At 34.9% G+C, this 16,572-nt stretch overlaps 1 protein-coding gene across 10 annotated transcripts in view; it reads right to left on the bottom strand.

Annotated features, from left to right (window-relative positions):
- Positions 1-16,572, bottom strand: part of RYR2 (ryanodine receptor 2) — a 377,449-nt gene that overhangs the window by 185,138 nt on the left and 175,739 nt on the right. For all 10 annotated transcript variants that reach the window (XM_088161537.1, XM_088161539.1, XM_088161542.1 and 7 more), the window contains 6 exons: positions 14,482-14,556; positions 11,349-11,505; positions 4,919-5,083; positions 3,741-3,862; positions 1,637-1,820; positions 835-970 (listed from right to left, as the gene is read on the bottom strand). In XM_088161537.1, coding sequence (XP_088017663.1) covers positions 835-970; positions 1,637-1,820; positions 3,741-3,862; positions 4,919-5,083; positions 11,349-11,505; positions 14,482-14,556 — 839 coding nt within the window. The remainder of the gene's footprint in view (positions 1-834; positions 971-1,636; positions 1,821-3,740; positions 3,863-4,918; positions 5,084-11,348; positions 11,506-14,481; positions 14,557-16,572) is intronic.

Raw genomic sequence — 16,572 nt, 5'->3', positions numbered from 1 at the left:
GTGTGGAACAGTGCAAACTAGTTTCCTTAAGACTGTTTTCCAGTGCCACCAAAATATTATTTCAACCTGAAGTTTCTGTGATTATTTCCAGCAGCAGACAGAGACTGTTGGTCCTTGCTGAAGCAAGACTGAGCAAGCAATATCCATTAGTCATCCATGTAATTACTGTACAGATCCAGCATTATTCAGAACAGAGCAATGTACAGACTCATCATAGCCAGATCAAAGCCAGGCTTCCTAAGCATTAGCTGTCAGAAGATAATGCAGTTAGAGAAGGAACATCAGAGGGCAGGAGGGGCACAAAGACTGGGAAGCCAACAAAAGCTTGTGTGTTGTTCTCATCACTACAAGTCCATGGAAGCAGTATTTTGTACAAAACAGGCAGACTCTTCAGAAGGAATTTTCTAGTCTTGCCAGTTGGAAATCAAGCCACTACTCCCTCCAGTCTGCACTGTGCTTAACGTAACGAGAGATAAACTAAACTGTAACAAAGAAATTCACCTCTACCCTACCTCTATGAATAACCAAACCACAGCATTTTACACTCTATCATCTACCATCTACACCCCAAAAGGTCATAATTTGTTTTTATGGAGATGTTGACTCTCTGGACTTAATCTGGATACTTTAAAATGTTTATAATTCCTGACATAACTTCTTTAATTGATTGCTAATACATTAAATAACTGCAAATGCCAAAATCTTGCTTAATTTATATTCTAAGTTTCTACACAGTGGAAATTCTTCTGTACTACAACAGTTATGTACTTATTTCTTCTTTATTTTTCACTATTTTGAGCTAAAATAATCCAAGTAATCCATAATATGTCTTACCTAGTAATTCATACAAAGAATTCAGAATAGATTTCCATGCTTCTCCAGCCTCCTTCCCAGCTACATCTGCAAAGTGAGCTGCACTGCTGTATACATTCAAGCGATCAATACATTCAAGAACAAGGTTGATCATACCCTAAAAATAAAAAAGCTCATATCGTCAGAGGAAAAAGAAAGTATTTTTAGATGGAAACACAAAAGATTTTCAGAAATCTAAGAAAACAAAACATAAAGGGTAGGTATGCAAAACACAAAAATACAAGCAATCCCAATAGAAAATTTTCCTTGACGGAGGTAATAAACATCTGCCATTTAGGATGATCAAATTAAAAGAAAAATAAACAGTATTAATGACATAATTTTAGGCATGATTTTATTCTGGAGGACGTTTAGGCATCTGACAAAGTATAGGCAACTATTATTACCAGAGAAATAATAGATAATATTAAACAAAATGCTTAAAGAATGCTTAGTAAACCAAAACATCCTTCAACATCAAGAGATTATAGCAGAAAAAACTGATTCACACAAAAGGAGAAAATTATGGGTAGAGTTCAAGGCACAAGGTCATCTAATTTTATTATAAAGGGGAAAAGAAGCAAGGTCATAAATGTATTTCTTCAAATATGCAGGAAAAAAAGCAGATCTAGGGAGATCATGAATATAGCAAATAGTTTGATTCTTATAGGATAAAAAAAACCCCACTGCAACCATAATCTATATTAGACATCAACCCTACAGATACTGTGAAAGAATACTTGCAGACAACACAGTGGAAATCAGGAGTAAAATTGAGAAGTACCTCTTCTTGGAAGAGGTTCTGGCGATTCTTCAGTGCTCGGAGCCTGTTTTGTTTGTTTTCATGCTCCAAATGTTCATCAGGGGGGTGAAAGTAGCCAATCAAGTCCTGAAGGCTCAGACTGACTGACTCGATAGGCAAATCGATGATGGAAGACTTCACTTTCTTGTTGAGAGAATCAAGGCCCCTGCAAGAAGATGCAAAGTCTCCCGAGAATTGAAATTTAATTTACTTTGTCATTCAAAGTCTTTATTTATTTAAAAGTAAAGTTTGTTTAGATGCTAAAGCTCATTTTCTGACAGCATCTTGTCAAAAATTCTTCATATTTGCCCATTCACCATTTAACAACCTACCCCTCCCTTCCCAAACAAAACCTGAAAGCATGAAAATTGTTATTTCTGTTTTTTTTTTTTCAAATCCAAAAACCACATTTCAATATCCTACCTATGGATGTAGCAGTTTCAGAGGCAGAACAGAAGGTGAAGAGAAGTTATTGCAAACTGGAACAAAGCATCGTGAAACTAGAGTGGACACAAGTTAAAGAGACCAGTCCTGTGGTGCTGTGGAGAGTCCAGATTGCCCATGGAGGCTCTCAAACACATCCCTAACCTGTTCTTAAGCCCTTTTCAGTGTGGAAAGATGCAACACTTCTACACACTCTGTCTCAGCACTTCATTAGCCTTATAGCTCCCCTGATACCCAATTCAAGCTTGGCCTTGCTGAAGTCTATGAATATTGTCTCTTAGAAGTTCTAATCCATGTTACACCTGCCCCTTGCTCAGCTGAATCCCTTCACAAATAATGCAGAATTTCAAAAGGATATCTACAAAAGTTATCTTTAAAAGTTAATTTTTATTGTGAGCATGTTATCCAAAGCGCAATTTTTTTACAGACTTCATGAGGAAGAACTGGAGTATACACTTAGAAGAATAATTTTCATCCTCTTCAATTCAGCTTTTTCTTTTGAAGTAACATCCTGCCAAATCTGCACTGCTAAACACTGCTTTGGACTCCCTGTGCACTCCACAAAAATCTCCACTGTAATTTAGCAATACCTTAATTTGTGAAACCTTATTATTAAATTGCCTTTCTCTGTCTTTATCTTTTATTGCATTCTTAGAAGCTTCTATGAAGATGTATTATTTACAAAGTGACCTAGGGCTTACATTTCCTTTGTATTTCAAATTTCATACTGTAGACAATTTTCCTCACAGGTGATTCTGTCCTGTTTTTAAGTACCTTGTTATATGTTTATCAACATATTGAGATATCTGTGTCTTTGTCTATGCCCTTGCTGCAGGTCACCATCTCCAACACTGTCTTTTTCTTGTGACAAATGAGTTGTTATGAAATTCTTATCATTCCATACAGTCTTACTGCATATCATTCTTTTTCTAATGCAAGCTACACTGATGAAAGGGCCTTTCATCAATTACTGAAATCACAAGCATTTGAGAATTAGCATTTTATCAGTGTTATTTAGGAATAAGAAGATAAATGCAAATTACATACATCTGACAGGTTTTTAAATGGCTAACTATTATAAAATACAACACAACATTTTTCATGTTTCAAAATATTAAAGAAACAAGTAGCATTAAAAGAGAACAAATAAGCAATGTGTAATGTGAAGGTGGAAAGAAGGTATAATTTTAAAGAAAACTTCTTGAGACTGTGAATTTCTTCAGTATGTTTGTGTTTTTTACAGATCTATAGTTACACAGTTATCTCACTCTTCCAGGTTTTTCAATGAAGACCGCCTTTAAAAGCCATACTTAGAAAAGAAAAAGCTACATGACTTAAAGCAAATTTTGGCAAGGAAAAATCTCTTTTATGTTTTTTTTGCATTTTCAGTATGTTTATGCATTTAAATCGAGATTGAGCAATAAATTAATGTTAGAAGACAGAGAAAAAAAATTGACCAGTATCTGTCAAAGTGCTTATCTGCTGATAACACAACGAAATGACATAAAGTCCAGTTTGAGAAACATTGATCTATTTGTTTTTGAAGGACAAATTGTTCCCTGTTGTATTAATGGAAACCTTGAATAAAACTGAAGAGAAAAAAAAAAAGAAAAGTGATGAAAAGATCAGTCTAAAAGCACACCTTATGAACCTGTTGAAAAGGAAGACTGTACTACGGATGACACGTGCTGTACGGGATTCTTCATTCTGAGATCTGGACAGTGTTAAACCATCATCCATGTGCCCTTCATGGTGCATTATTGCCTGAAAACAAAAGCAAGAAGCACTCACTTCAAAATGAAATGTTAAATAAGAAGTCTGAAAACTCACATAGGAAGGCAGGCTAGGAAATTATGAAGTCACATACAAAAATAACAATTTTATTAAAAACAGATAATTCCATGGTTTAGTTTCTCATGCCAAAGGACACATCTGTACTGAGGTTTAGTGTCATAATAATCTCAGCTTTTGTAAACAACATACTTTATTTTTAAAAATAAATGAATATATAAAATCTGAGGGGTTTTCGTTTGTTTTTTGTTTTCATTGACATTCAAAACACTTCCCTTATAGAGCGGCAAACCCCCAAAGCAGACAAGGTCATAACATGTATTCGTTACTGGTCCTCATTCCTAAGGGTGTTACTGGCCTTTTCTGACTATCCTTTGAGTTATTTCCAATAACTTTCATGTCTGGTTCTCATGGCTCTGAAGGTATTCAATCCAATTCACATAAATATTTTATACCTCTGCTCTAACTGTGTAATTCTGGTATCTAAAATAGTCATGGAAAACACTACAGTGTTAAGTTGCAAAAGAATCTTTTCCCTACTCTATGATGCTGAGCTAACATTCAGCTTAGTTGCGATTATTCTATAAATAAAGAAATCTCTCAGGACTCAAGACTTGAACATTCTAGCCCAAAAGGTAATACACTTATAATGTGGAAAAAAAAGACTTTGAGCTAAAAGCCCCCCCAGTCCAAACTACTTTGAAGAAAGGCATCTTAGCATATTCTATAGGTTGTTACTAATATTTTAGTTTGAAATCTAATATAAACAAATTTATCAATATTTGTGAGATAATGTCTACAGGTTAACACATGGACTTTGTCAGGCCTTCAGTTTGAGAATTCAGTACATCACTTAACTTTTTAATATGACTGAAAAACCCCACTCTTTCATCTGGCAAGCATGCTGAAAATATTTGAATTCCAGAACTAATCCGGCTCACCTAGCTCCCTTCAACTCCCAACCCCCCAGCCCCCATCCACCCTATCAGACTGTGAGTGAATGAAATCCATTCCTATTTACAGTCTTACCTTTCGCTGCAGAGAACCCATCCTTACAGACTTTGCATCAGCTGACTGGTATGTGAGCCATAAGCCTGTATCTACATGTTGTATGAAGCATATTGAATCCCCATACTTTATTTCAGGTGCTCCCATTCCATCCACCTCTTTTCTTGTCCCTATGTCCAATTTTTCCTGAGAAAGAAAAAAATGTATACACAAACAATAACCAACATGTTTGTATTCACATAAAACAATAAATATTAGGAAATTGTCCAGAAGAGGACCTAAAAGAAAATTTAAGATCCTTCTTTAAAGATATTACTAAAAATATGGGATAATGTAACTTTTAGTTTAAGACAAAGAGAAATCCCATCCGTGCAAAAATCTAGCCTGGTACACTACAGAAGTTCTGTGTATTCATTTCACCTGCATAGGAAAGAACTGAGATCACAACTGACAATACATGTCATTACTGAAATATAAGAGCTTAGAAAACAACCCCAGATACATCAACTCTCCTAGCTGAACCAGGCATTAACCTCCACAAGGTTTTTCTTGGGCATTTGGGGTTTTTATCCAGCCTGGATAGATGAGCTCCATCCAACAATCATTGAGAGATGGCCTTTAAGCTGTCACTGCCCAGCATGGGCACAGTACTTCTGGAAAAAAGCAATCCACTTCTGCATGACTGGCCTGCAAACTATTAATGGCATAACAGCACATCATTCCAGTTGGTGTCCTGTAGAGACAGCAGTTGTTTCAGGAGAGGAAATGTAGTTCCCCAAACAATGCTAGAGTTTGTGGCTCTAATTTGAGGTATTTCCCCAATACCTAGTCTTCCTAAGCACAAACTACTTCTGGACAGACTTCAGAGTATGAACAAACAGCCCATGCATCCTGCTTCATGGCAGACCACCCACTTAATCTCTCCAAAAACATAGGGTTCAACTGACGGATATACCTTCGGCTGTACGTTCAGTATGCAACAAGACCTACTTAACCAAGTACAGCTTCAACATTCTGGGATTCTCCTGATCAGCAGGAGATCTTCCTGCAGCTACTCAGAGTAATGTTACAAATAGTGAGACAAAAACTTCTTCCCGTTCTACCTGTCTACAATCAGGAAACATTAGAAGAATGATTACCTCATACACACATACCCTGACAATGTGGGAAGACAGCTTCACAGTAAAACCTGAGAAAGACTGGGGTTTGTACATGAACAAACAACAAATTCTAATTTATTAAAGGTTTTTTTAAGCATTTTTTAAGTAAAGGGAAACGTCCTGTAACTAGATTTTCAGCCTACAATCATGAATGCATTTTGAAGCATTTGGAAAAAAAAAAGTACAATATTACGGACGTGAAATTCTTATGATTCCTTTTCATAACATTAAATTTTCAGATATGTTATATTCACCAATTCAGCTTGTTTTCTGATTGTTTCTGGATACAGATGTTAATTTCAGTACCGAGTAAATGACTTTCAGTACTTCTTAAGTCCTGAAATTCTTATTAAAATCTTGTCCGTTGATACATGGTAGTAACTAATTTATTAATAATCTAATAATCCAATTAGAGCTATTGTATGCCTCTATTATCTTACTAACCTATTATTTTGCTCCTATCATTTCTCTAAATGCTGTATTCAATTCTTTCAAAAGCTAGCACAAATAACCTGAATGTAATAACAGTTGGAAATTGAAAAGCTACTTATAATATGACATTGCAAGCAAATGATGATACAGAAAGAAATAAATTAGATCCTGATTTCAAGCTCCAGGTTTTTTTAATTCTTTTTATAACTGGGAGATATTGTGAACACATACTGTGCTTCTACATTATAAGTTTTTCTTATTTCAGGTATCACAATTAATTTCTTAAGATGTGAATATAAGAATGCATGAATTTTCTCAAAAAGCACTGTAAATAAGATGAGGGATTATTAACTTAAAGCATTTTTGCATTCTTTGTAAAAAATCTACTGGCAGTAACACAAAGTGAAGGGGTTTGATACTGAAATTTTCATTCCCATTAGAATTAAATTTATTTGGCATAAAAATTGCAGTGCCAACAATTTGTCAAACAAGATCTCTGTTCTCACTGATGTAAGTACACTAACAGCTCTGAGTGTATGTTTAAAGCCCAGATTAAAATCAATCCCAGTGAGCTCTGTCCTGAAAAACAAATTTAGTAGCCAGGAAAGCTATTATAGTGTCAAAGTTGAATTACATGTAGGAGAGAAACAGAAGACTAGAGGATGGTGTAGGGGCAGCAGGCATTACACCATTCATTTGGGAGCTTCAAGACTGAGATTTTTGTGGGAGTGATCAGGAACCACAAATTGTTTTATAAAGGGCAAGATTTGAATGGAGTGCTCGGTTCATATAAATAAACAGCAGGTAGTTGAGAAAGTACATATAATGAAACAATCTCATTATCTACAGTACAGTAGTTCATCAGTGAAAATGGGGATCTGAAAAATATCAGAAATCGCCATGTCACTAATTAATAAATGGTGCATTGGCAAAGACAGTACATGGGCAAGTAATGTGCAAGTTTCCAGCTACACTCTTACCACATACCTAGCCTGTCGTTACTGAACCATCTGCTAATTCTTCCTACAGCATTTTTACAAACAAAACCTTCAGTTTTATTTGTAGTCTAGACCCATTCTCAGATGATCAACCTTGTCTAAACAAGGATCTAAAATCTTCATTTATTACACTGGACCAAACACAACAAGTTGGTTTTGCAACAGTCTGTAAACCATCTCAGTACTGCAAAACAAGAATGCATTAGAAATGAGCAGACTTCTTGAACAATATGCCAGATTTTCTCCAGAAGGCTGTTCTCTTTGTAAACAGTGTTCATTCCACGCATACAAGAACACAAGCCAATCTTCCCACTTTTGTTGTTGGCTGAATGAACAAAATCTTTTAAAAATGGTTTCATTCTAATGTTGAAAAATTATTCTGTGAAGCCTCATCTTAACTATTATTTCAGTCTAAAGTTTCTGTTTAACTCTTTATAACATTCCAAAATGGATTGCCTTGATTAAGGCTTGTTCTTTCAACTCTACCTCTTGCCCTCTGACCTAACCCATTCCCTCTGTGGCAAACTTTCAGGACCGGTATCTTAAGACCTCACCAACAACAGGAAGCTAATTTATGGCTGCTTTTTAAGCTACATTAATATAATTTCAATACAATTTTAGAAGAAAAAATAAGAAAGAAAAAGCTGAAGACATAAAAATAAAAGCCATACCATTTCATTAAAATTGATATATTTCTGTCCTCTAGAGAAGACTCCGGACAGGAAAAGCAGACTTGGTACAGAATGTACAAATATTTCTAGACTGGTAAAATTACCTTATTTCAGTGGAATAGTGATATTAAAACAATGTTCTTTATCAGAAAGAATCAATATTGAGCAAATGGAAGAGAAAAAAAATCCACAAAACTTGATTACTACAAATGCAAGTCTATTAAAAGAGACATATGCTTGGGAAATAAACTGTAAATATCTGTGGACATCCTGTGCTGAATGAAGCAGAACTACCAGAGAGAAAAAAAAAATTCTGAATTTCAGATTCTTGAAATGCATTTTGCATTTAATGATAATTATTAGGGTAATATATGACAACCAGAGAACAAAGGCTGATTACTAGAATGAAAAATTAAGTGACTGTTAGCACCTCAGAAAACCCTTATCTTCTGAGTGCTGCTTGGTAACACAAAAAAAAAACAAAACCAAACCCAACCAAACAAAAAAACCCAACAACAACGAAAAAAAACCCAACCAAGCAACCAAAAAAACAAAAAACAACCAAACAAAAAAAGAAACAACCAAACAAAACAAAAAAAACCCAAACCAAACAAAAACCCAAAACAACAACAAAAAAATCAAACAACCCCCCCCCAAAACAAAAACCAAAAAAAAACCCAAAAGCACAAAAAAAAACCCCTTTAGAATTCCAGTTCTCTTCTGGGTTATTTTTCAAATGAAGTACTGGCAAGCTAACATGTTTAAGATGATGAGCCCTTGCAAATAATAAGGGATAAAATATAAACGTTGAGCCTCCATATTTGCATGTGAATGTTCAGGTTTGCAGGTGATACATTTTCAGCACTATCTCTGCAAACGTGAAAGCTGCTTTTCTTACAGTAATTGAAGTTATCACTCACACGCTTGAAGGAAATGATCCTTTCACATTTTCCTCTCCCTTGTTTGTTTTTGCCTATTTAAAGGTAACTTACAATTGTGCAACAAATGGCAGCTTAACAATTCTTCCCACTTCTTTGCAGCTACTGCAAGGAAGAATTATGACTGTGGCAAAAAAAGGGATGAAATTTCAATATGAAAGACATAGCCACTTGAAACACCCACAGGTTTTAATGCTCTGTACTCAATAAAAATGTTTAGGGGGTCCCTCCTATCCCGGGTGCTAAGTACATACAATAATATAAGTGAAAGTTTGGATGGTTTATTCAAACATACTCGGAGGAAAAGAGAACCTTAATCTGCATACCTTATTTACAGAAGCCTTTCTAGCACTCCTATAATTTGAAATGGTGTTTTTAATACTCTTTCCCAGAGAGGGAAGGGACCTAACAATTTTTAATGCTGTTAGCCTTATAAAGTGAAACATGACACTCCTATAACAAGTCCAAAGCAGGAGACTGAATCACAGAATTGTTCAGGTTAGAAAGCACCACACTGGGTCATCTGGTCCAAGTTCCGTGGTGAATTAGTCATTCTAGAGCACATGACACAAGACTGCATCCAGATATGATTTATCCTCAGCAAAACATATACTCATCCTCCTCCTCCATGGTATCTCTGTAATTCCCTCCAAGTAAGTAATTCGTTAAAATTAATATTGATATCCACAACATTTACATGAAATATTATCTTCAAGACTTCCAATTTCTTCCAAAATCCATCTTTTAAAAACAGTAGTATTATATTTGTCATGTGCTGATTAGCTTATATACCCGTCTTAAAATTCTCTCATTACTTCAATTGATCACCATAACAAGTTTCTACCTGCCCCAAAGCCTTTTGTCTCTGCTCAGCTCAGCATAGGATAGGTTTGGCCACTAAAAACCAAGTAAATGTTAACCTTTCATTTTGAGCATGGCAGAACAAAACCATTTCCAAATCTAAACCCTCGAAATAGTTTCAAATGAGACTTCCAAATTCAGGCTGGAAGAAAAAGGAATAGAAAGAAGAAACTTCAAATACAACATCACCTAGTCTCCAAAATACATGTGCATATGCTACATAGAAAATAAATATAAACCACCTTATCTGTATCAACAAGAGACATTCTTTATTGCTAAAAATTCTTGCCTTCAAGTATTTTTTGGTCTAAATAAACTATGTAACACTAGAGCCCAGTATACTGTTCTACTCTTTCTGGAACACTTCTGGCTGACAGCCCATCTTGAAAAATCAGGGAGTGAATTATTCTATCCCTATTGCTTTCAAGTGTTGAAATCTATACTAGCTGCAACAGGAAACTCCCAATACGGTTGCACTGCATTACCCTAAAATATTTAAGCTTTCTATGACTTTTCTAATTGCTTTCAAAAAAGATACATTGTCTGGGTCTCAAAACACCATCCCCTAAGTCTTTGTTAGCAAGGTGCAAAAGTCTATAAACCTGCTTTTGGGTATCTTTTCTTTTCTTATCTTCTCAAGCAGGCAAATAATTTATATATATATATATATATATATATAATTTAAATGGTACAGGGAAGTTACTGAGTAGTTCTGTTTATTGCTACTTTGTATTTTAGAAGACAGTTTTTACCACAACAAAATTAATGTTGGAAAAATTTCAGACAAAATGCTACAGGTGTAAAGTATGAGAAATAAAGGATATTTAATAATTTATCATAGTATTATTCTTAACTGTTTACCTACTACAGAAGTACTGGTTTAAACTTGAAGTGCTTATCAAAGCTGTCAGAATAAAAAGTCAGACCCTGGTGATTTCAGATTAACATACAGTAAAATATCTGCTAAGAGAAATCCTGAATTTCCAATTTAATTTCAGTAACTCATTATAAAATTTTCCTATGTTAGACAACAGATATAAGCAGTGAAGCAGGAGAGAAGTTAATCAGAAAAACAAATTAGAAATTAGTATACAGCTCAAAAGTGGGTAAGCGGTACCAAAAAACCCAACCCAATCAACAAAAAAGCAACAAATTAACAAGAAGAAAAAAATAAACCCACAAATAGACAGCCAGGCAGCAATACATAGAGAAAGCATGATAAAAAGCTTTCTAGTTATTGATTATGCTGCATTTTGGAATTCTTTTAATCACTGAAAAGTAGAAGGCTCTAATAATTAAGGCAATAACAACAAACAGAAAGTATCTAAATCTTGCTTTCTAAAGAGATCGGAATTATTACGAGTAATACGAATGCTGCACTGATTCCATACCTTGGAAGACCGAAAACAGAATGCTGTAGATTTTACATCTGCCTTCTCTTTGTCTGTAAGAAGAAGACTCTTGTCATCCAGGAGACTTAAATATTTTCCTGTTGTTATATGTCTTAGTCTGAATGGCTGTCCCCATCTAATGTGGCTGCCACTCCACCTAAGAAAGTCCATTAAAAAAACATTTATTAAAAAAAAATATTTTAACTACTGGCAAAAATATTTTACTTGATACAAAACATAAAATTCACATCTTGGAGTATCAACAAGAAAGTGGTTGCTTCATGGTTATCCCCTACAAAACTATTCTAATTAATAATCTTAAGGTCTTCCTTTGCACAAGCTGCCTTTGTTCAGACTGAATTCCTCTTGAGAGAAGGTACAGACCGCCTACAGAAAAGGAGGCTTATGCTGTACACAAAGAGTTTAGATCTGCCAGTTCCCTCTCCAACATTTCATCTACCAGCAGCTGCCATTCTTCACTCTCCCCGAGATCTTTTAGCAGTCAGGAGATTTTAAGCACACTTTAAATGTTGAGCAAAAGTAAAATGGCTAAATAAAAAATAAACAAATAGAAAACTTTCTAAAATAAATATGAAAATTTATTAAGCATAAAATGGCCCAGATTCTTCATATTCTATAGAAGGAAAAAAGGCAAAGCTTATCTAAGCTCCCCAAAAATTACTCAACTTAAAACACAGGTCATAGGTTTCCAACATCTTGCCCTAAACTGAAAATTCAGCCCTGATGTTCTTCCTGTTTAATTCCTGAAGATAAACTTGTGTAGGGGTTGCTAAGAAGTATGTACTTGACAAAGGCTTTTCAGATTGGAAAACTGTCACAACTAGAATATTTTCCTAGTTCTTCACAGAACTTTCTTTAAAATATCTTCAAAACTTTGCACTTCAGATGTATGTGAATGCTGAATTTTGGAGAGGAAATCATGCATTTATTCTGTATACATATTATGTATATGTTTTTGTATACATCTACATGGAAGTCTGAAAATCCCTTGAGTTTCTACTTACACAGGTTTAAGTTAAAAAATTTTCATTTTCCTTGTCACACAGATGTAGCCAATTAAGGCACTTACCTATTTAACACCAATAGCCATTTGTTTAAATGTGTCCTCTTTAGACTTGGCCATACTGGATGCAAAGTGTGCAAAACAATTTGGCAAACATTTTCAAAGTGCAGTTTTTTAAACATTTCTGTTTTACAACAAGATTTATTACACTTCAGTGATTAAACTTCTAAATCTTTTCAGTTATTGGTTTAAAGAGAACAGAAGAATAAAAAGGTTTTTGTCATCAACTATTTTCTTTTGAAAATTAGAGTCTCTTCTGCTTAAATTGAGGGAGCTTTGGGGTAGAAGGAAATATGGAAGCTTTATATCTTAGAAACACATTTATCTTTTTCTGTCTTCTGCACAGCAAAGTCCATATACTCCACAAAAGTACATCTGAGTCCAGGGTTCTATCATAACTTCTGTTTCTCTAGTCAGTAAAATGTCAGGTCACGAATCTCAGCTATTGTGTTGCCGAGTCTGGTAAAATACATCTGTTCTGCACCTTTTATATTACAGGTCATGCTGGGGAAATGCCTTTTCTCTTGTCTCATTCAATTTTCTTTTGGCCCCAGTAGCTATAGACCATAAGAACAAAAAAATGGTAGTGTAATTGAGCCATGCTTCTAGTTCATGCCTGCAGGACAGGAAAAATAACAATTCATGTGCACTTACAAAAAAAGTCTTTTGAGCAGGAAGTATCTTATGAAACCATTTCTAACTACTAAAAATATTTTTTGCAATGTGAGAGCATGAGCTCTGCCTTTTGGGAAAGAAAGCAATGCTGAGCAATAGTATTTGATGTCCCATGGCAGGGCATCCCAAGGGCATCTGTCCGTGTAGACTGCCCAGGCAATTTTTTGAGAGTTCTCCACTAATAAACAGATTTGAGGGAAAAAAAGTTCCTTTAGAAACATGTAAAATTCACATAGTATTTTATCTGCAGTCATGCTGGGAAGGACTACAACTGATTGATAACTTCAGGCATGCATACACAAAGCTACAAATTGAACTATTTGCACGAATATTAATGGCCAGCAATTCAGCCCTGAATGTATATAGCAATTAGAATATCATACAGGAAAACAGGTTGGTGAGGGAAGTATAGGAGAGAGTGTTATTCTTAGGGTTTTATTTGGTTCTTTTTTTCCTGGTAAGAAAATCTTGTTTTTAAAAAGGAAAGCTTATCACTCCCTTTGTAATAATTGTTTTGACAGTTCTTACAATTTCCTTCAGTCATATATGTTCAAATGTTTACCCTTCAAAATCTTGCACACAATGCCTGTCAAAGTGATATATATGATGGTCATAACAGAAACCTGTCATTTCTTGGATCCCCGTGTTGCTGCAGTTCTGCTTATTAAGGAAGTAAATGCCATGGGGAAAACAAAAAGCCAGAGATCCTTCCAGTTTCATTGTTGCCACTGTCTCTATTTTAGTCCAAAGGAAAAATCTCATTGCCCTACCATTGACATTTAATGTCATCCTATTAATAAAAATGCACACACAGAAAACAGTATCACTGGAGTGTAACCTTTTCATAAGCTGCTCTGATTTAATCTCTAAAAACCAATCATTTATTCCTCACTAGAAACTTTATCATAAGCACAGATCATAATATGATTTAAATTCAGTTTTACACTGCAATTACGTTAACCAACAAGGCACAATTCCCTACTATACTCCAACACTTCCAATAATGCATGATTGAATTTTTTCTTTTACATTTTTTATTTTAAAGTCTTCCAAATGGCTTAAACAAACTGAGGGAGGAGTGTCACACATGATTTTTATTTTAAGGAAACCAGTTCTGTTTCTGTCATTTATGTGCTAAAAATGTAAATTGTGAATTCACTGACAGCTATAACAATTTTTAAAAATAACCAAACACATACTCTCTCGATAGGAACTTGTTTTGTATTTAATGAAAGTCATATAAAGCATTTTTAAAGGATTATTTTAGTTTTACTCATCCAGATTTATAATTATTTTTATTTTATATGATCGCTCTTACTACACAAAAAGTGTCCTGCCAAATGTCCTCCTTTTTCTGAGATAGATTTTACTTACGCAACTCTTAGAGTCTCTAGTCGCCAAAGGGAACGAGCATGAATGGACACAGCACCACCTTCATAATGGACAGTCCTGAAAAACAAGCAATGGCACAGACTAAATGTTCAGCAGAATTCATCATCATGTGTGTTTGTTCACTTAACAAACAATCTTTCATTCTAAGATTGTCAAAACAATTGTTGCATTTGTCATATTCAAAGGTTATTAGATTCGAAACCCAGTCTTGTCAATTAAACCTTCAGACTTAGTTATTTAAATTCTGTTATAATTGTCCTTAGCATCCATAACTGACATTCATGCTAACAAGTTTTATACAGCATTGCTTAGACTTTTTTCTTAGTGTTTTAAGGATGAAGAATCTAGGGGGGAAATGGTATTGATAACCTGATAATTACATTTCTAGATTCTAACAAAAGCCAAGTATCAAATAATTATTAAGATTTCTGACTGCACGTATCTCCCAGGAAAGGTAGGGTTTTCTCAGAGCTTATGCTGTTAAAATAACTGCAACTTATTACACTGAATTTTGAAGATGTACTTATTTAGCACTTTATTTTAGTGCCATAACACCTAAGATATTGCAACAACCACACTGACACAGTCTTCACACATCTCAGATGCTAACAGCTTCCTATTTACAAATTTTAGTATGTAATGACCTCTCTAATTCCTGCATATAACAAGAAACCTAAATATCTCTAGAAAAATGTCAATTAAGCCTGAAAAAGATAGTTTTTTCCTCCATTATTCTACACACAGATAACTGATCTATACTGGATGCACAAAATGGTTAAGACCTATGGTCACCAAAAGCCCTGAGCAGATAACCCTGCTTTGCTTCAAAGTAAACACCAAGGAAAGTTAGCATTGCCATTCTAAATTTAGGGAGTCATTCTTTGGATTGTTTCCTGCCTGTGCCTGTATTTCTGCCCTATGACACGGGCAGAACTTAAAAGCCTAGGCCTCTCCTTTGGGAAAATACGTAAGAGTCACTTATGCAAAGGAGTGCTGTCACTTTGCTTATCAGATCAAGCATGTCAGGGGGACTACCTATACTACAGTTGTATAGATCCTGGAAGAGCTGATGGATTGAATAAATGCTGGTAATTTCAGTCAAGATCAGGCACCACCTAAAATAGCAAGCAGCATAACTTTAGGGAAAAGTAGTAACAAAATTGTAGGTATTCCTCGTTTTTTTGCTAAAACCAATTTTTGACAACTACAGTTTTAGAATCAAGTACATACTTCTTACTAGGCTTTAGCTTCCAAAGTCCTCCTGTAGATATAATACAGGACTGAATGTTTAGCAAGAGGAAAACCCAGCATTGAAAAAAATAGTTCAAAACCAAAAGAAATAAAATATATTTCTCATTACTGTTAAGCATACATGAAACTATAGATGTGCTAAAATTAATTTGGAATGCACCAAAAAGTATTATGGAAATAAACAGTTCCAGACATTGCAAAAGAATGAAGATGAGTCATAAAAGAAAAAAAAATTAGTCCAAAAACAAAATAAATATATCTCACTACAATTACAGACTCAGAAACACTGAACATTCATGACCCAGGTATAAATAGAAACTCCGGCACACATTCCATGTAGCAAGAAGTTACCGGTCAACATAAATATGTACAATATTCACCCCTTGACCTTATATCAACTATTTTCTCCAGGTATTATCTCAGCCATTTGCTGCAATGGTTTGTGATGTTAGGAGCAGCTGGCAGGTATTAGCAAGCCTCTCATTTCCCTCACTGATGGAAATGAAATTCAAAGGCAATCTTATTTTTTGTTGAAATTTACCTTTACTAGTACAATAAAATGCAATTGCTAAACAACCTGAACTCAGCTATTTCTCTGTTCAGATATTCTCCCTGTGCTTCAGGTATTTGTTCAAATTCTTCTGCTGCAGCTAACAGACCAAGACTGGATTTATGCAGCAACATCTGAAGAATATCAGATCAGATGTCACCCTGGTTGGTTGGTTTGAACTGGGAGGGTGTGGGTTTTTTGTTTGGGTAGCTTGGGTGGGGGTTGTAAGTTTTTTTCAAAGTTGAAACATTCTGATTACATCCTGGCTTATT

The sequence above is a fragment of the Sturnus vulgaris genome, chromosome 3 (genome assembly GCF_052056855.1).
Source record: "Sturnus vulgaris isolate bStuVul1 chromosome 3, bStuVul1.hap1, whole genome shotgun sequence".
NCBI lineage: Eukaryota > Metazoa > Chordata > Aves > Passeriformes > Sturnidae > Sturnus > Sturnus vulgaris.
Note: the sequence above shows the minus strand (reverse complement) of the source record. Positions and strands in the feature narration are given on the sequence as shown.